General features: G+C 41.5%; 3 protein-coding genes across 4 annotated transcripts; 1 reads left to right on the top strand and 2 right to left on the bottom strand.

Annotated features, from left to right (window-relative positions):
- Positions 1–7,428: 7,428 nt before the first annotated feature.
- On the top strand, positions 7,429–10,370 carry LOC133790883 (DNA excision repair protein ERCC-1). The gene is made up of 9 exons (XM_062228715.1): positions 7,429–7,771; positions 8,163–8,280; positions 8,422–8,525; positions 8,647–8,746; positions 8,896–8,972; positions 9,163–9,262; positions 9,438–9,509; positions 9,626–9,694; positions 9,799–10,370. Exons 1-9 carry the CDS (start codon positions 7,434–7,436, stop codon positions 10,108–10,110), a joined length of 1,290 nt encoding a protein of 429 aa, XP_062084699.1. The 5' UTR covers positions 7,429–7,433; the 3' UTR covers positions 10,111–10,370.
- Positions 10,371–10,791: 421 nt separating this feature from the next.
- Positions 10,792–14,407, bottom strand: LOC133790882 (probable serine/threonine-protein kinase PBL7). Its single transcript, XM_062228714.1, has 6 exons — positions 13,884–14,407; positions 13,316–13,560; positions 12,395–12,771; positions 11,874–12,006; positions 11,500–11,589; positions 10,792–11,375 (listed from the first exon to the last, which is right to left on the bottom strand). Exons 1-6 carry the CDS (start codon positions 14,203–14,205, stop codon positions 11,199–11,201), a joined length of 1,344 nt encoding a protein of 447 aa, XP_062084698.1. The 5' UTR covers positions 14,206–14,407; the 3' UTR covers positions 10,792–11,198.
- A 1,240-nt stretch (positions 14,408–15,647) lies between these two features.
- Positions 15,648–18,411, bottom strand: LOC133790884 (uncharacterized). Of its 2 annotated transcripts, none has more exons than XM_062228717.1 (4): positions 18,125–18,411; positions 17,581–17,770; positions 17,143–17,242; positions 15,648–16,194 (listed from the first exon to the last, which is right to left on the bottom strand). In XM_062228717.1, exons 2-4 carry the CDS (start codon positions 17,761–17,763, stop codon positions 15,938–15,940), a joined length of 540 nt encoding a protein of 179 aa, XP_062084701.1. In that variant the 5' UTR covers positions 17,764–17,770; positions 18,125–18,411; the 3' UTR covers positions 15,648–15,937. The 2 variants fall into 2 exon arrangements, with proteins under 2 accessions (XP_062084701.1, XP_062084700.1); XM_062228716.1 differs by having other exon boundaries at positions 17,581–17,806.
- Between the last annotated feature and the right edge of the window lie 276 nt (positions 18,412–18,687).

Consider the following 18,687-nt stretch of genomic DNA (forward strand, 5'->3'; position numbering starts at 1 on the left):
GAAGAAGGGAGTCACCCAGCTCAAGAACATGGGCTTTCAGGATCCGGATCTCCTCCTTGTCTTGGACGGACTGTGCCGCAGCCGTCTCCAAGAGAGTCGCCCTTTCGTCAGCAACCTTCGTCGTCCGAGACAACTCCCCTTCCACCCCGGCCTTGGCACGGCTAATTTCCTCGCGCTCCGCCTTCGCGCGGGCCAGCTCTTCTTGGAGGCGGGCTGTCTCTTTGCTGAGATTTTCCTTGACGGTCTCCCTCTGGTTCACGGCCGCCTCTAATTCCAGCTTGGCCGTCTCCATCTTGAGGGCAAGCTCGGCCATCAAATCGGCACTCATTTGAGATAACAAGGCAACCTGGAGCAAACGAAAGTTAGAAAAAGAAGTCACCACCAACGAATGACTAAAGGACATGAGTTTAAAATTACCGCGGTAGCCTGGTGGCGGAGAGCCTGAGAGATGAACAGCCCATCCGGGTTGGCTATCGTGGCGTACCTCTTCAGCTGGAGGTTAGACATAGTGCTCCCGACCTGATCGAGCAGATCAGCGGCCATGGGGGCAAGGTCCTGGCCCAGCTTGGGGCGGAAGCCCATCTCAGCAGCTAGCCGATCCATGATCAGCTGAGGAGCGCTGAACTCGGCGGGACGATCCGAAAACTCGACCTGGCGACGGATCATCAGGGCCTTGTAAGCGTCGTCTCTCCAGCATCGGCCACTCTCCCAGGTCCGGTTGACCAGCCGGGACTTCTCGTCCCGCAGAGCGGACTCCCCCTCCTCGAGAAGGGTTGGGCGGAGGGGAAGGACAGGCGGAGCAGGGATCTCCTTCGCGGTTAGCCTATTCTCCCCGTGTGACTCCTCGGCTGTCTCTGACAACGTCATCCGAGGCCTCTTTCCGAGTTTTCCCTCCCGGGCATCATCTTCGGGGCCTCTCTTCCCAGAGCTCCGGCTTGTGGCTTCGCCCGCTTCCAAATCAATTACCGGGGGCTGGTCCGGGAGACCGTCTGCGGCCGGCTCCATGGCCCGGAATGGTACCACGGCCAGTGCCTCGCCTGGGCCGGGCGTTGTCCCGGGTTTTTCACTGGGTGGGGGGAGCTCCGCGCCGGCCACGACATTTGACCTCCTGGCCGCCTTCAAGGCCGATCTTTCCTTGATGAGCCTCCTCATCTCGCTGGCCGGGTCAGACATGTTGGAATCCTCTGCAAAAATATGGGAGAACGAAGTTAGTATGATAAGCCGAACGGGAAAGCACAACAGTAAGAAGAAAGTATAGCCCGGGACAAACCCTCGTCTAGGCCCCGGGCGAGACTCAATTCCCTTAAAGCAAATGAGTGTATCCGGTCTCCTACGTCGTCCGGGATTAGAAACCCCCCGTACTGGAGGAACCCGGACAGGAACATTAGGGTCTCTGATCCTACAGGGATGGGAGACGAAGGCCTCATCTCCCCATCAGCCCCAAACGCGGGGCCCGGCGGCTCTAGCCTATCCCTAGCTAAGTCCCCAACTTGAGGGGCATAAATTAAGACTAAAGGGGAGTTACCTCGCCCCGATACGCTAGCCCCGGGAGTCCCAACGTTTGGTAGGGCATCTTCGAAAAGCTCTTCCAGCTCTTCCGAGGTGGCCTCTTCCACCGGGAGCTGATTCTTCTTACGCTGGGCTGCGGTGGCCCGCGCCGCTCTCACCACCCCGGCGATGTGGTCAAGGGCTAGCTGCTCCCGGGCCTCGACGTTCTTCTCAAACGGGATGCCCCAGAAGCTAGGGGCTACAATGGTCTGGGTGGCCGCGAGTAACCCTACTAGCCGAAGGTTTTTGTCGTTGACATAGCCCCCTACGTCCAGCTCCTCCGCGGTCAGCTTGGCGTAGAACCTCCTCCTTTCCAGGAGAAAGGCGGTGAGGGGGGTTTGGATGAAGGGACCTGCGACCCGGAAGATACGATGAGAGATGGAAAACGAAAGGGGAGTGAAATAGAGGGTCCGGGGAAATACTTACCCACTCGCTGGAAGTCTAGCAGCAGCGTGGGATTCTTGTCAATAAGGAACCCGGATGTCATAAACCAGTAATGCCTGACATCTGGGGGGTGCTTCCAGGTACTAGTAGGAGCCGGATAGCCACTCCGCGGCTGCAGCCTGTAAAAGCCGTCCAGGCTCTTGTCTTTGGCGCTGACCTGCGGCACCAGCTTGTAGAAGTACAGGACTTCCGCCGGGGTAGGATCCGCGATCTCTTTCGCGGCACAGAACACCTTCCACCCAGCAAGCAAGTGGTATGCTTGTGGCAGCAGTTGGAATGGTGCGATCCCCACATACGTCAGGAACCGCACGAAGTAGTCATGAAGCGGGAGCGTAGCTCCCGCGCTGATGTGGCCGGCACTCCAGGCCCCGAATCCATCCACGGACGTATGCGCCCGCTCCTCTAACCTGGCCATACGATTGTGAAATAGGCCCGGAGTCGATTCGATACCCAGCCCCGTCTCCAGGAGCTGCATCATCCGGTAGTTCCGGAACAGGTTGGGCGTTACGTCCATCTCCCACCTGTTGCCTTTGGGCGTCTTGGAGCCGGGAGTGACTACAGGGGCCCTATTAACCTCCTCTTCGGAGTGAAGTATGACGCCCGTGGCCATGATTGATGATCTGGGAACAAAGAAAGAAAGGCCAAGCAGTCAGTACCTGAACCCAATAGAGTCGGTCGAGGTACAGGGAGTCTCCTAAGGACTGCTCGGAGTCCCGACGGATCAGGCCCGGGACCCCGAAAAGCCCCGGGACCCTGATCGGGAGGAAAGGCTACTACGGTCCATCCCTTGTCCAGGGATCATCCGAAACGGTGTCGCCCAAACCGGGCAGCCTTCCTAGCAAATTCTAAAGCACAGAGCCTAGGTGCATGCATCTAGAAAGCCTAGGTTCACAAAGTTGACAATAGAATCAGAAGATACTTACTGTGTGGTGTCGACGGCTGAAGCGGGCGGTTGTCCGATCGTAAGGACGGCAGGACCTCGTTCTTGAAGTGGCACAGCCGGTGCAGCAGTTCGTCGGCGGGGCAAGTCCGAGAAGCGCCGTCAGGTTGCAGAACAAAAGTTGAGGCCCTGGGAAACAGGCGGTGGCGCAGAACTAGTAAACGGTGAAGTATTTCGTCGGCGAGGTTGGACATGCAAAGCTCTGGCGAGCGTTCTGGTTTTTCTTTTTCTTAAGCTGGGTCGGAAATGGAAAAATGCCGAATGCCTGTAGTCTGAGTCTTTATATCAGCCCCCAAATACTGGCCCCCGATCCCACGGTCAGATGCCTCTTCATCCGATGGCCGAGGATCGCGCAGAGGACATTTATGAGCTCTTTTGTGGTCTGGATCCTCAGCACCTCCAATCCGACGGTCCAGGAGTGGTGGATGTCAAAGGACGCCCCATCCTACGGTCCGCCCCTTTCCAAGGAAATCAATGATGACTCTCCCCGTGCGGATGGGACGCCTCGTGACGTGCGCTGACACCCTAGCCCAGGCCTAGCAGACTTTGGGAGGCCTAGGCGACTCTTCGAGGCCCTTGCAACAGTCACATGGCGACACGTGTCGCTATTCTTGAAGCAGGCCAAGGGTAAACGTCCCCGGGGTACATCAAATGGTCCGGGCTGGGTAACCTGGCCCAGTCACTGCCTTCCCGCGAGCCTCCTGGCCCTGGCAGAAATTGTGGAGGCAACTTGGCAAGAACCGCGAGGGTGGTACAACCCTCCCCCCGGCTAACCGGGGTGAAGGCTTGGGGGGTAAATGTTATCCCCATTTCCTGTCAGGGTGTTGGGCCCTCGCCCCGGCCCACAGTCAGAGGGACCGGTTCGGTATTTGGGCCTAGTCCGCGGACTACGGACTGGGCCTGTAGAAAGGTCCGGGACGTCCCTCCGGGTTCATGATTCAGCTCGAACGGTCCCGGCACTGTCCGGAGTACCCCGGACCATCGCGTCCCGGTCCCGGGCCCAGAATGGTCCGGGCCCGAAGTAAACGCAGCGGGTCCAAGGTAAACGAACCTGGATCGCTTCATCCCCAGGCTATGGGTCAGGCGTCCAGGACACTGAAGCCGCCTCATTTCGCATGGGTCTTGTCCCCCCACTTTTCACCTGCAGAAAGGGTCTCCTTGGGATTATCTGCTGGCGTGTCAGGACTGCGCAGCCAAGTACTCTGACCGGTCTTGTCCCCTGAATCGGCCTCATGATTCGAAGTGGTCAGAGCCAAAGTGCCGTTTTGTCGGGAGAATGCTTGCATCTCAGGGTAACTAATTGGGCCTGAGCTGGTTCGGGTTTGGTGTTCTGTATATCTTTTTAGCTCGGGCCTCCACTAGGGAGGCCCCTTGTGCACATCCCCCAAATGGGCCTGGGTCAGGCCCGGCCCAAACCTGATGTCCCCCTCGTCCTATAAATATAAGTTGTAATGCAATGTAGAAGGGGGGAGAAGGCAGAAACTCTGCTCAAATACAGTTAAACAACTCCATTGTAAAAGCTTATCCTAGCTCTAATACAGACTTATATACAGACTCGTGGACTAAGGCTAGTTAACGCCCCAACCACGTAAAAATCTTGTGTCGATCTTCCATTCTCATTAGTATTATCAGTAAATATCCTTCTTTAAGATAGTTGCCGAAAATCTCGGTTAACACCTTGGATAAGACATCACACCCCGAATGTGTAAGTAGATCATATTGTAGATTTCCTAATTAGTGAAAATCCAATGCACTGATCTAATCTTAGGACTCGTTCTTTTGAACATATAATTACAACTATAATCCACTGTGACCTAGTCACTATAATCGTAACTATCCATATGTTCGGGATTTTATGAATGTTTGTATTAATTGAATAAACATGTAATAAAACAAGCGAACAATGCGATTGAATAAACAAAATGATTTCTACTTCTTTTATTGATAATAATATGTATTGCATAAGAAATATGGTTTTATTAAGGGCATAAAACCCAACAATAACAATTCTAGGGAAGATTATATTCTTGATAACCTAAGGATTTAGTTGGAAAACGACTGTATTAGAGGTAATTTGAGCTTTAAGTTTGAGTTTTTGTTTTCTTTAAGTTTCTTAAGCTTGATTGAATTTTATGGTTTGGGGAGTTTTTTATCCGTTTGTGAGTTGGGTTTTGCTACCTGGGACGTACTGATGATGTTCTGAAACTCAGTTAGGGGTTTGGTATTGTTTTTAGGGTGAATTTTAAGGTATTTAGCTCGGAGAAATGTTTGAAAAATTGGGTTCGCGGGGACGTGCTGCGTCCCTCATGAACCCAGGAGCCTGGGTGGTTCCCTGAACCGCCATCGTGTCGCGGCCCATGTCCAGAGAAAGGAGAGGCTAGGCTCTCTGACTTGAGGAAAGTCGTGGCGCCTGTGAGGGGCGCCGCGGCTCAAAATGGGAATTTTGGCCAAATTGAGTTTTGGGTGGCAGAAACTCAAACCTTAAGGCTCGGGAAGGAATCTACTACCCGGTTTAGTAGAATTCGAGGTCCTGGAGACTAGGACTCCGTCCAGAAGTCTTTATTTACTCAATATTGATATATATTGTTTACTATGATTGTGACTAGGGTACTGCTAAGGCTCGGAGCAGAATTGTGCTCGGGGGTCATGGTTAACTAACTCGTGCTTGGACCAGAGGTAGGAAAACTGCACCCGGTCTGTGTTTAGGGCTTGATCTAATTATAGTATAAGATTATTACTATGCTGAGAATGTTTTATTAAACATGTTAAATACGATGTGCTTACCCGTGTTATGTAATAACTGCTTGTATGTATATCTGATTGGGAAGCTCAGCTTATAAGTTGAGGATTCATCTGTGCTTTCTGATGAAGGACTTGGCTTAATAGTCAATGACATATCCGTTTTAAAATACTCGACTTATCATTCAAGGTTAAAGACTCGACTTATCAGTCGAATGCTAAAAGACTTGACTTATCAGTTGAAGGCTACAGACTCGACTTATAAGTCGAAGGTTAAAGACTTGACTTATCAGTCGAAGGTTAAAAGACTCGACTTATCATTCGAAGGTTAAAAGACTCGACTTATCAGTTGAAGGTTAAAAGATTCAATCTTAATAGTCAATGACATATCCATTTTAAAATACTCGACGTATCATTCAAGGTTAAAGACTCGACTTATCAGTCGAATGCTAAAAGACTTGACTTGTCAGTTGAAGGCTACAGACTCAACTTATAAGTCGAAGGTTAAAGACTCGACTTATCAGTCGAAGGTTAAAAGACTCTACTTATCAGTCGAAGGTTAAGGGACTCGGTTTATTAGTCGAGGATTTAAGTGCTCGGCTTAGGAGTCAAGGGCGGCAATAGCGTGCTAAACGCTGGTCGATAGGGTTAAGCCAACCCGGAAGCGAGATATACACTTGAACGCCCCTAGGGTCATCTAGAATGTTAAGCATCAGACCTGTTTGGCCAGCTCTAAGGCTGGTTATATGAGAAATGGGGCAATAGGCTATGGTGTGACCCTATAGTCTCTTATATGGATTGATTGCATGCATGAATAGGGTTATTACTGCTCGGCATGCTAATTTTGAGTCTGTGATCCAATAATGTACTGCTTATAATCATGATTATGTTTTCTTGCTGAGCCTCGGCTCACGTGTGCTAAATGGTGCAAGTAAAGGAAAGGAAAAGCTGGACCAGCCATGAGTTGGAGAGCTTTAGGGGCAGAGTGTACATATGCGGCCTGCTCATCCGCCACGACCGAGATCATCAGTTGGAACTAGGGTTTGACCGTAATTTTGCCGCCTAGGTTAGCTTTTGTATACATTTTTGGGTTTGTAATTGTTTTAAACTATGTCGGGATCCCATGTATTGAAGTCAAACTCTTTTAATGAAATGGCTGACTTTTGACCGAAAATATTTAGTACATAAGCCTGTGGTTAGTTTTAATTATACGTTTTAAGTCCAAATGACTCGTTTAGCGAGTTAAACACTATTTAAATTACACAGTGTAACGGTCATGGATTAGGGAGACGTTACAACAGCCGTTGGCTACTAACTCCCAGGCTACAACTTGGGACACTTGTGGCCGTGGCCACCAGGCTGTTACAGCCTATCCAATTTTGCATTTTTCAAAAACGTCTCAAACTCTTTCCCACATGATTTTGTAACCTCCATACTTTTATTGGGAGTTAAAATCACACATCTAAAAGTCATATCACATTATGGTTTTGTGAAATTCAATCTCAAATATGTAACTCTCAATCTACACATTATTGGACAATATTTAAGAGCTATAACATTGTACATAAAAAAATATATCATAACAATTTTTTTCTAGGGAATTATAACATTTTTTTCGTGCGAAAGTTATTAATTATTCTAACTTGGATAGGATGTGATTGTGTCATAACATGAGAGTATCCAAAAAAAAAAAACATAAGAAAGTAAAAACGACATGTCGTTTGGTCACCATTAAACGTGCCGTGTATACTGTGGACCTGAGATGACCCATCTAATACCACAGCCCAATTCCCAAGCCCAGCGTTTTCCGAACGGTTCAATCCTGTGTGGTGGATCACAATCAGAGAGGCAAAGGGCGACGATCAGAGAGAAAGAGATGGTGGAAGAAGATGACAGAGAGCCGGAGCCGAAGAAGAAGAAGGTGGTGATTAAGATACCTTCATACCAAGAAGTCATTGAAAGCTCGCAGTCAAAGTCAACGCTGCCCTCTCTCTTCGCTCCTTCTCAAAGCTTTTCCCAAGCTTTTTCTTTCGTTAAATCCACTGAATTCTACTCCCCTCCTCCAGAACCTCCACAGGTTACGCAGACCACTACTTCCAGGTACCCCTTTTGGCCATTTCACTCAAAACCCAAGGAGTGGTTTTATATATTATGTTACATACGCCTTCAAAACAGGAACTTATTGTTTTTGCTGTTTGGGAAGAATCGTTGGCTTCTTTTGATCTTTTAATTAGATGGAATTTTGGGTTTTTACTTTAATTGGTGAGATGAAACTTAAAATTTTTTGAAGCTTGTGTTTCTGCTGTTTCAGGTGTAATATATATTATTTGTCATGTGTGTATAGACAAATTTATAAGATGAAGCCTTCATTGAGTCGTTTTTAACACTAAAAAATTTGCTAGTGGAAGCTATGAAATCCATGGCATCATGAAGATTTTGTTTCAGTTCCCTTGTAGTTATCTTTTCATGGTAATGTGACCGCTTGCTTCAGGGAATATCAACAGTCCAATGTCCCATCTTCATTGTCAGCTACGTCTACTAGCTCTGCTGCTTCATTGTCATCGTCGTCTACTCAGAATCGCAATGCCATTCTTGTGAGCCACAGACAGGTACTTGTTTTATTTTTGGTCCATATGATAATTGCATATGAAGATTTCAAATTTATGAAAAGGGCATACTGAAGAATCTGTAATGACTGTTAGTCAGAAGTAGGAATCGATGTTTTACTTTAATTGCAATTCTTGATGCAGAAAGGCAATCCCTTGCTTAAACATATCAGGAATGTGAGATGGGCTTTTGCAGATATTGTTTGTGACTACTTACTTGGGCAAGGCTCTTGTGCTCTCTATCTAAGGTTAGGTGTTGTATGTTGTAGCATTGTATAATGTTATTGATTCTTATTACTGAAATATTATTATGACATTATGTATTTAAAAACTACCTGTTTTTTCTATTAATTTGACCATTTGTTACAGCCTTCGGTATCATCTGCTGCATCCAGACTACTTATATTACCGTATAAGGGAATTGCAAAAGAACTTCAAGCTTCGTGTTGTTCTTTGCCATGTTGATGTGGTAAGCAATTAAGCCAACTGATCATGTGTAAAAACTTCAGACTTCAGTAGTAGAATTTTCTCCAGTTTCAAGTTTTCGAAAAAAATCTTAATTGACCTAATAATGTACAGCTTTTGGTGCTTATGACTCACTGCTGTTATTCACTGCAGGAAGATGTTGTTAAGCCTTTACTTGAGGTTACTAAGACTGCTCTGCTTCATGATTGCACCCTGTTATGTGGTTGGAGGTATTAATATATTTAATTTTCAATGTAAATGAAATTTGCATATATGACGGTTCTCTCTTTTGGGAGTTGGAATACTGTTTCAAAACTTGGATTGAAGTGCATTAGTAATGTATTGCTTCTTTTGAAGTAGGTTATACATGTCCGTGGATTTCTCAATTAACTCTTCATTTTCTGTTCTCTTTTATTGTAGCTTAGAGGAATGTGGTCGCTACTTGGAGACTATAAAAGTGTATGAAAACAAGTCTGCAGATATTATTCAAGGACAAATGGATACAGATTATTTATCACGGGTATGAGTTTCTTTAGCTTATCTTTTTTATCTGCTCAGTTTTTGCTGGCCCTTAAATATATGCCAACATGTTCTATAGAATATTATGGTGACCTTTTGGAAATCAATAGACCCGTCTTATAAGATTGTTGTGCATTTTACTGGTTGAACATAATATATCTCAATGTTGATTGTAGTTGAACCATGCTCTCACTACAGTTCGTCATGTTAACAAGACCGATGTAGTAACACTTGGAACAACATTTGGGGTATTGCCCGGTTTCTCACACCAAGAATTCTATTTGTCAAATATCTTGTATTTCAGTAAAGTATACATTTAAAGGTTGGTTCTTTCTTGTTGTTATTGTTGTTTTTTTCATGGCAGTCTCTTTCCCATATCATGGATGCATCAATGGAAGACCTAGCACGTTGCCCAGGCATAGGAGAGCGGAAGGTATTTATGCTGAGAGGCGTGTCAACTTTTTTATATTGTTTTATTTTCTCAGTAAGTTGAATAAAACTAATTTTTCTAATATAGTGAACCTGTGGTGTTAACAGGTGAAGCGCTTGCATGATACTTTTCATGAACCATTCAAGCGTGTTGTTACCAGCCATCCTACTGTTCCAGAAAGCTCTACCCAGACTAATGTCGAACCTGGCTCAGTGAATGAAGATAAAGAAGAAATAGACACAGAAAATGACGGTAAAGGCAGTAAAAAAGAACCTGATTTGACGATTAAATCAGCCCTATCTGCTGCTTTTTCCAAATATGCTGATAAAGTTGTTAGAAATAACACAAAGTTACGAGGTAAGAGGAAAGGAGAAACAAGTTCTACCATGGAAGAGGAAGCTGAAAAAGAAAATTCATGATAGTTTAAGCTGACATTATTTTCTGACTCCAATTAACCTTGAGCATATGGAATAATGAGGTAAAATTGCATATGCATATCTTATTTATACTCAAATGTGTTTAGAAGTTAAGGTACAGATTTAGTAGTGTATCAGTAGTGAATTATGTGTTATATATCTTCGTTCTTTGATGTTTCGGGTAACATATAAGTGAAACATGTTTTTGTATGTTGTATTTGCAAATCTTTTACATTCATATAGAAAAAATATTTTCATTTCAACAGTTTCCGACTCTATTTAGAATTTGGACAGTGTTATGCAATAATATGAATTTATGTACTTATGTTTGTCTATTTGACTCACTGACAAAATTTCCTCCTTCCATTAATGATAGAAGATAATTGAGTATTATTTAAATTCTACCACAGATTCCTTTGTCTCTCCTCGCTTGAGCCTTCTTGAAGTAAGATTGCCACTACGGCTGTCTAACTTGTCTTGTTATATAGATTCTAATGCTAAAGCTGTCAACAGGGCATTACGCACAAAAGTGTCCTTAATAAGAACTCATTAGATTAAGATTCTTTTTGCACTCTGCGACACTAGGAATCAGTCTTCATTTTTCCCAATATTCTTCAAGATGGTACATTTATATAAGGTCAAGCCAAACTCTTGAAGCATTATCATCTTTGCATTACGCCAACAAACAAAAAAGACAGTTTTATTGCTCTGTTGATCTATATATTACAACACACTGAAATTCTACTGTAATGCTTGCTTTTACAGAAAGGATTTTAAAATTGAACCAAACGGCCAAACCCCATAAATCTCCCACATTTTAAGACAAATCGACAGTACATATCCACGTGCTCAATAGTCCTATGTACTTGGCTGCAACCTAAAGGTCGTAACATCTGTTAGAACCCAAATCTATTGCTACTCCTATTGTTGCACTGAGGTTTCAGCAGTAGTTGAAATGCCTGGCTAACAAAGTACTTTTTTGTTGGAGGGGGGATATTGTTGCCCATAAGAATTTGTATGATTTTCTTATCAAACTCTATTAGCAGATCAGGGAAGTTGGTGATCTGATATCTGGATGGATTATCCAGTTTTCATTGAGTTCTCAAATTCTTGGGACTTGGACTTGGTCTTTGGCTCTGAAATCTAGTGGAGCCGGAGGAAGCAACAGAGGAGTTCTTAACCAGTGGAATTAGTGACTGTACAACATCAGTCATTAGAGGTCTATAATCTGCTTCTGGCTGTACACACATTGCTGCAATAGCAGCTATCTATAAATTCAATGCAGTGAGAAAAAAAAATAAAGTTAGTTGAGCAGAAAATAGTTAAACTCTGAATAATGGGACCATTCAAAAAAAAAGGGAGAAAAGTTTGGTTAGTGGGATCAGACTTTACCTGAATTAGATCCTTCTTTGAGTAGTGGCCTTTTAATGCTGGGTCAACCATCTCCACTAGTTTTTCTCTTTTAGTTAACCCTGGAAGGGCCTGAAAATCAAACAATTGAATGAATATGTAAGAAGTAAATAAAATAAAAAGAAATAATTAAGAAAAAAAAATCAGTAAGTGGGAAAAAGAGAAAAATAAGCACCGCTGACCAAGGCTATTAATGCTACCAGAATCCGTACAAGTCACAACCCAATAACTAAATAAACATTGCAATATTGAATTGATTTTTAGTTTCTTCTTTATTGGCCATGTACTTTATATCTTTAGTAAAATCTATGCCGTTAAAACTGAAACTTTAAAACGACAAGTTTCTGTAAACTAACCCATGAAACAAGGACATGTTCTCCAGGGGGTCTCTTGGTATCAACTGGAACACGCCCTGTTAGCAGCTCAAGAAGAACCACTCCATAGCTATATACATCAGATTTTGTTGTAAGCTTCCCTGTTGAAGCATACCTACATATATCAAAATCAACTTAATCAGCTTAATCAGAACTTAACCAGCTTTAATAAACCATGCAATGTGTTCAGACATCCCCATCTTTAAACTTAAGAAAAAGGTGGAAGTTTAGTCAAACCATGCCAAAGCCTTAAAAGGGTACTTAGCTGTATGGTTTCTAAGTAGACATTAAATAATTTTTGTTTTTTTATCTTTTTTCTATATTTATTAATGCTTCGGTTCAGGTTTTTCTTCTTGCATTTACTCTTCCTTACTAGCAATCAAAGAAGCATAAAGTGATAAAAATTGCAGGAGAGCGACCTATGCCCCCATGTGCATGGTTTTAGTTTCAGAACATTGCATTCTTGATATTATTATGATAATGAAAAAGACGTAGGCTCTCACTCTGGTGCCAGATATCCTGTGGTCCCCAACACACGCGTTGAAATCTGACCGTTGATCTTGTCTGACCCCATTTTGGCCAATCCAAAATCTGATACTTTGGCCCTGAAATTTGTATCCAAGAGGACATTGCTGCACTTGAAATCTCGATGGATGATTGGTGGGATAGCATGCTCATGGAGGGTCTCAAGGGCCATGGCACAATCAAGGGCTATCCTCAATCGAGTTCCCCAATCCAACGGCTGATGTTCACTGTGAAGGTGGTGGTGGAGAGTTCCACTGGGCATATATTCAAATATAAGGAGCCTATGATGTTGGTCAGCACAATAGCCAAGCAGCTCCACTAAGAATGGAGAGTGCAGCATGCTTAGCAAGTCTACCTGCATTGAGAAGCATTTTCAGGCTTCATTTAGAATATTTATATTTATATATATATATATATATAAAGTAATACATTTTTTATTCACATTCATGTGCATATACTTTTAGAAAATGAGATTTTACATCCCGGAATTCATGCCTAAAATTTTCTTCAATAAAAGACAAATTGTGCCTTAAGAGAACGAAAGCATTAAAGTCAAACATCAAGACTTGTTTGTTTTTAATTTCAAGTTATAATAATACACTATACTAAGGACTAGGGAGGCTTGTATAGAGGTTAAGGGGAGGGAGAGCCGTTGTGTGTTTTGTTTTTTTGTACAAAGAACTATTTTGCATGCGGTATCATTCTATAATTTCTCTTAAATTATTTGTTTGACCTTCTGATGAACTTTTTAAAAGGCAATTGAATTGTTGACTTCAGCTGCTTAAACTAAATATCTAATCTAATAATGACAAAACTTAGGAGTGAGAGAACATATTGAAAGGAAAGGAAATTAATAATTAAGATAAAGATAACAAAAGCTGATAAATGAAGTCACATACCTCAACCCTGAAAGCACGCTCCCCTTGCTTACCAGCCCTATGAAGCATCTTAATAGCTGCCTCAGTCCCATCTCTAAGGACCCCCCTATACACCACGCCAAAACCTCCTCTGCCAATAACGTTTGCTTCACTAAATCCGGCTGTGGCCACTTCAAGCTCCTTGTATGTGAAAATTTGAACTGCCTTGTATCTTTGTGGTTGTGTCTTGCCCAAATGACCTCCATAGAGGCAGCCACCTCTTATTTCTGCCACATTTTCAGATACCCAGATCAGAAATCCGTAGAAAAATGAATGGAAGTGGAACACATCAAAAAAGGAAAAAAGTTGTGGCCTTTATGGTTTAGAAAAATATGGGTTTCTTTAAGAGGGTAAAGGTGTTCCTCTATCACTCATTTGTGGTCCATACTATATGTTCTCTATTGAGAAATAAAGAATAATAATCATCACACTTGAAAACAATGGATTAATTTAATTCATCAACCAAATTGGGATTTTTCCATACTCATTATTTCTCTAATCAGGGAAAGTATAGAGATGACATAAAAGTTGTGAAAGGAAAGGCACTTACCTGGGCTAGAATCGAAGTTTATGGCCGTTTGAGCAACAAAACTGCCACTTCCATTGCTGATGCTATTACTGGCTTTGTAAAGGGCATTGTTTTTTTTGGCTGACTTGAGTCGTCGAAGCATTAATATGATGAGAAAAATGGCAAGAAGGGCCACAACTGAGAAGATGGATATGACAATTATGATGAGTGATTTTGAAGGAAACGCTCCATGGTGGTGATGGAAGCCATGGTTATGAAAATGTGAAGAGTGATTTTTACGAGTATGGTTGGCTGCTGCTAGACCAGGTGGCTCTGCAGGTGCACCAGTGGTGTTAACTTCCATGAGCACGAAGAGCAATGCAAGAGAGAAAATAATAGAGAGAGAGAGAGAGAGAGAGATATGTGCTTGGAAAATGGTGAGTTTACAACTTCACAAGTTTGTATTTAGTAGAGGGGTTAATTGGTTTCCCTTCTGGGAAGTCTTCTTTTTCTCTCTCTCTCTCCTACCCTTTAAAATTGGTCATATTTCTTCACATGATTCTCTCTTTCTCTCTCTCTCTCTCACACACACACATCATTTCGTCCCTTCTATTGTAGTTTCTTGAGGAATTGTCTTTCTCTAAATCAGAAGACTTTGAAGTTTTTGTCCGTTTCACATTCCAAGAACATAATTATCTCCTCATTATAAACTCAATCCACAGCTCTTGAATGCATCATCCTCACTTGACTAAGTAGATGTTAGATAATGACTTATTAAGAAAGGGTTGGCAAGTGTGCCAGCTAGCTATGTCACCACCAATAATATATAGTATCATGGGCCACATAAAATAGAGAGAAATTTCAAGTGCATATCTATTAAAAGATTTGGAAAATGAACTCCAATATTCTGAATTTTCAGTCACATGAATTCGAACACAAAAGCAGGTAATGCAATCACTTTCTAAAATCATTAGAACCAAAAGTGAAAAAATCTATAAATAGCAAATAGTGATTGGTGAATGCATTAATGTTGATCAGAAGTCAAAAATCATCATTTGGGCAGTATTTATCAGTTGTTTTCTGTTTCATTATAAAAAGGTTCCCACTTTTTTCTTGGGTTTAATTAATATTGTGTCACTTGTCCACTAGGCAATGAAAAGTGAAAACAGAGAGATGTATTCACAAAAGTCCTGAGGTTATTCATCATTAATAAGAGTGAGTCTGTGAAATACAAAATTACCCTTAGATTTATGAGAATGATGAATCAGTCTCCTCCATTACTATATATATATATATATATTGGGTAAAAGAATGAGTATACATTAGTGTAAGTAGATTTTCGTCTTCTTCTGACGACATATGTTTATGATACAGTGGCATGACATAACATATCGAAAGGTAGTTAATTGTTGTGAAGAAATTTGTACTAAAAAATTTACCATTCTGTCCTGCAGAATCTTCTATGTTTGTTTATAATGCACATGCAATGCACGTACGTGTATTGTAACTTGTAATGTAAGCATTAACTAGCCAATTATAAAAGCATATATTATAAGTTTATTATAACCCTCTTTTTCTGTACTTCACTTATTTAATCTTCCATTTCTTTCCCTATCACTAGGAAAAAATTGAAGGTGAATGTTAATTGAATGTAACCAAGCAAAAAGTGGAGAGTCACCATCTGCATGTGTTGGAAATTGTCTTCCTCATATAGCCAGTCTCTCTCAGGCTCAGGGGATCGGAAAATGCTAATCTGTATGTCACAGAAATCATGTGGCTGTTTCATTATCGTACAAAATAATAAAATCAAGTGGGGCCAAAATATTAAAGAGTTTAAAGCCAACCAGTCAAAGTAACCATCTCATTAGTGTTGAAATAGTATACAGTCTGTACTCCTATGAATGGTCAATGCTCTCCTTCAAATACATAGATATATTGGCCTAGTACGAGGAGAAGAACCATACCCTAAACCAATTACAAAATACCAAACAAGTTACTTGTTATAGGAAGAAAATGAAATATGTACACCCCAACTTGTTAGTTCAAGGATATAGTTCGGAGTGGATTGAAGTAATGAAACATTATTATAGTTCTTGTCAATCATCAGGAAATCCTAGAAACCTGTTGATAAGCTTTGCTACAGGAGTGGCATCACCCGGATGGTAAGGCACTATTGAATCCAAATTCATGTCTGCGACTATCTGATTGAGTGTTTGAGGACGAGCATAGTATAAATGCTTCCTATTTGCTAGTTCTTCGGCTAATTCGCTTTGATGATTGTCCATTAAGTCTTCATTCACCACTACAATTAAGGGTTTGCCAAGCCGCAATGTCTCAAATATGCTTCCTGACCCTGGAAAATTGTGAGAAGAATCACACATATTATCAAGAATGATATATAATCACTAATACTTTTATTTATATGGAGTTTACTATAGCTTCTACACAACCTGAATACAATTTAAGTTGTACGAACTAACTGAAGGGAACACCATACATATATTTCACATAATATAATTGAGCAAGTGACAGCAACTCGTTGATTTGACAAAACAGAGAGCATGTGGAACACCTTTAGAATTTAAACTTAAATATCAGCAGGTATTGTGAACCTAAAATGTTAACTAGAAAATGACATTATTAAGGCTTTAATTTCAAAAACCAGTCCCCTACTTCACTGCTGGTAATACTGTAATGGAAGGAAAAGAAGACAAACTGAAAATGAAAGATCACGCATTAGAACTGATCAGTCAAATCTTAGGAACAGTAGTACATAACAAACAACCACACCATGTGTACGGGGCTCCTTCCCTGCCGTAAATAAATATAGACTTAAATTCCTAGTTTTTTTCCCTGGAAATAATGTTGAGAAAATTAAATTAAATTTTTGTTAGGATTGCATTGTTACTAGTAATGTTCTGAGAATGAATTATGTCTTAGCCTCAAAACACAATGTTTTATCTTTGTTTTACTTGGAACGTGAAATATTACAAACAATGTATTGATTGTCTTTCCTAAAAAAGGAGCGTAACAAAAACTTATTAAACATCTTTAATCTCCTCATGGCAACGACCTTAATAGAATAGACCATTCCTAGGGAAAAAAATTGAAAAAATAGCAAAAGTAAAATATCAATCGGATGATTCTTGTTACTACCAACCAAAAACTGACCCATAAAATCACAAACTGATTAGTTAAATGGTATATTATGCAAGTATGAAAGAAGGGGAATAATCGCCAGAAACCATATCCATAAAGCGTTACATTGTTGGAGGAAAGGGAGACGCAATTAGGAACATACCTGCATGACTTATCACAAGTGATGCAGACCTCAAATGGTCTGCAATGCTTGATGAAAAAGTAAAGTAGTCTACAGCTAGTGACCCATTTCCTCCTTCAAACTGCACAAGAAGAAGTGGAATAGAAAATTAGAAATCCTTTAGACAAAAAGATATTAATTGAAGATAAATATATGTCAATCTGTCAAGTGACACTCAATTCTAGACAGAAGTGCTTAAGCAACAATTTTAGAATATAAATGTTGCAGTTTGCAGATAGAGTACGCACTTATTTTATCTCCATATACGTAATCTTATCTATGTGTGAAACTCTCGTTCAAGCAAATTACCAAAGTGAGATAATAGTTCAATTCAGGCATAAAAGCATCAACAATCGCAACAACAAGAAACTCTCTCCCATTGAGTAGAAATAATTTGTTTAAACAAAAATGCAGTGATACCTTAGTGGGGACATAGGAGCCACGACCCATTTGAATGAGAAGGTGGGTATACCCTCTTCTAGATAGTTCTTCTTTAACTACTTCAGTGTCCATTGCTTTAACAAGAGCATCAAAACAAGTTGTTCCCACAGTCACAAATACTATCTTCTTCTTAGGCTCTATGCAATCCATGGTATCTCCCATTTCACAGCTAATTATGTTTCCCCAAAACAATGACCACTCCACTCTTTAGCAATTAAAGACCATTAATAGAGATAAGATAATCAAAAATTGAATATTTGATACAAATCAAATGAGGGAAACGCGAGGGAAAAAAAATTACATTAGACAACTTTAATTGACAGAGATAGATAAGATAATTCAAAAATTGAACATTTGATACAAATCAAAAGAGGGAAAAAAAAATTACATTAGCCAACTTTAATCAAATGGCAACATTAACGGAAAAATGGAGCAAACCCAATAAATGAATTGAGGATTCTAAGAAACACAAGCTTATGTGAACAACCTGTATTTTAAACAATTGTTCATTTATGATTACAACCTGTATTTGAAGCCCAGAAGCACGCCTCTTGCCCCTTGCTTTTGAAGCCCAGAAGCAATCTTGTCGACGGTTGTGCCCCTTACAGGTTGAAGCCCAGAAGAACGCCTCTTGCCCCCTGCAGATCTGATGAATTCGACGTGGGAGGAGACCGGAGGCGCCGGGAGAGCGACGGTCTGGTGGTGGATTGAGTCGAACGGTGACTGAAGTGGCGGAGTGAAGCTGCCGTTGAATGGCGGTGACGATCGTTGATGGAGGGAAGAAGAAGAAGTCGGGTTGTTGAGAGGGAGGGGGGGGGGGGGGGGGGGAAGAGACTGAGAGGGAGTGGGAAAAAAATGTTTTTTATGAATAAAAATATATTTTTAATTATTTTTGTAATTTTAAAATGATATTTTTTTTGTTCATATATTTTTTTTTTTGGACAAAAGAACAATTTCATATATAAAAGTAAATATATTTTTATTATTTAAGTATTTATAATTAAGGATATTTAGAGTATTATGAAAAATTATTGAACAAATTAGAGCATAGGGTAGGGGTGAACATTTGACCTGCAAACCCGCCCG

The sequence above is a fragment of the Humulus lupulus genome, chromosome 7 (genome assembly GCF_963169125.1).
Source record: "Humulus lupulus chromosome 7, drHumLupu1.1, whole genome shotgun sequence".
Taxonomy (NCBI): Eukaryota; Viridiplantae; Streptophyta; class Magnoliopsida; order Rosales; family Cannabaceae; genus Humulus; species Humulus lupulus.

What these genes read in the sequence shown, in the direction of transcription:
- LOC133790883 (XM_062228715.1), top strand. Translation starts at nt 7,434, where the DNA reads ATGACCCATCTAATACCACAGCCCAATTCCCAAGCCCAGCGTTTTCCG. An exon ending in TTCTTGTGAGCCACAGACAG is followed by an intron (nt 8,281 to 8,421) that starts GTACTTGTTTTA and finishes TTCTTGATGCAG; the next exon opens with AAAGGCAATCCCTTGCTTAA. An exon ending in TTCTTTGCCATGTTGATGTG is followed by an intron (nt 8,747 to 8,895) that starts GTAAGCAATTAA and finishes TATTCACTGCAG; the next exon opens with GAAGATGTTGTTAAGCCTTT.
- LOC133790884 (XM_062228717.1), bottom strand. Translation starts at nt 17,763, where the DNA reads ATGGGAGATACCATGGATTGCATAGAGCCTAAGAAGAAGATAGTATTT. An exon ending in GCTCCTATGTCCCCACTAAG is followed by an intron (nt 17,243 to 17,580) that starts GTATCACTGCAT and finishes CTTCTTGTGCAG; the next exon opens with TTTGAAGGAGGAAATGGGTC. An exon ending in ACTTGTGATAAGTCATGCAG is followed by an intron (nt 16,195 to 17,142) that starts GTATGTTCCTAA and finishes ACAATTTTCCAG; the next exon opens with GGTCAGGAAGCATATTTGAG.
- LOC133790882 (XM_062228714.1), bottom strand. Translation starts at nt 14,205, where the DNA reads ATGGAAGTTAACACCACTGGTGCACCTGCAGAGCCACCTGGTCTAGCA. An exon ending in AAACTTCGATTCTAGCCCAG is followed by an intron (nt 13,561 to 13,883) that starts GTAAGTGCCTTT and finishes AAAATGTGGCAG; the next exon opens with AAATAAGAGGTGGCTGCCTC. An exon ending in ACAGGATATCTGGCACCAGA is followed by an intron (nt 12,007 to 12,394) that starts GTGAGAGCCTAC and finishes TGATATATGTAG; the next exon opens with GTATGCTTCAACAGGGAAGC.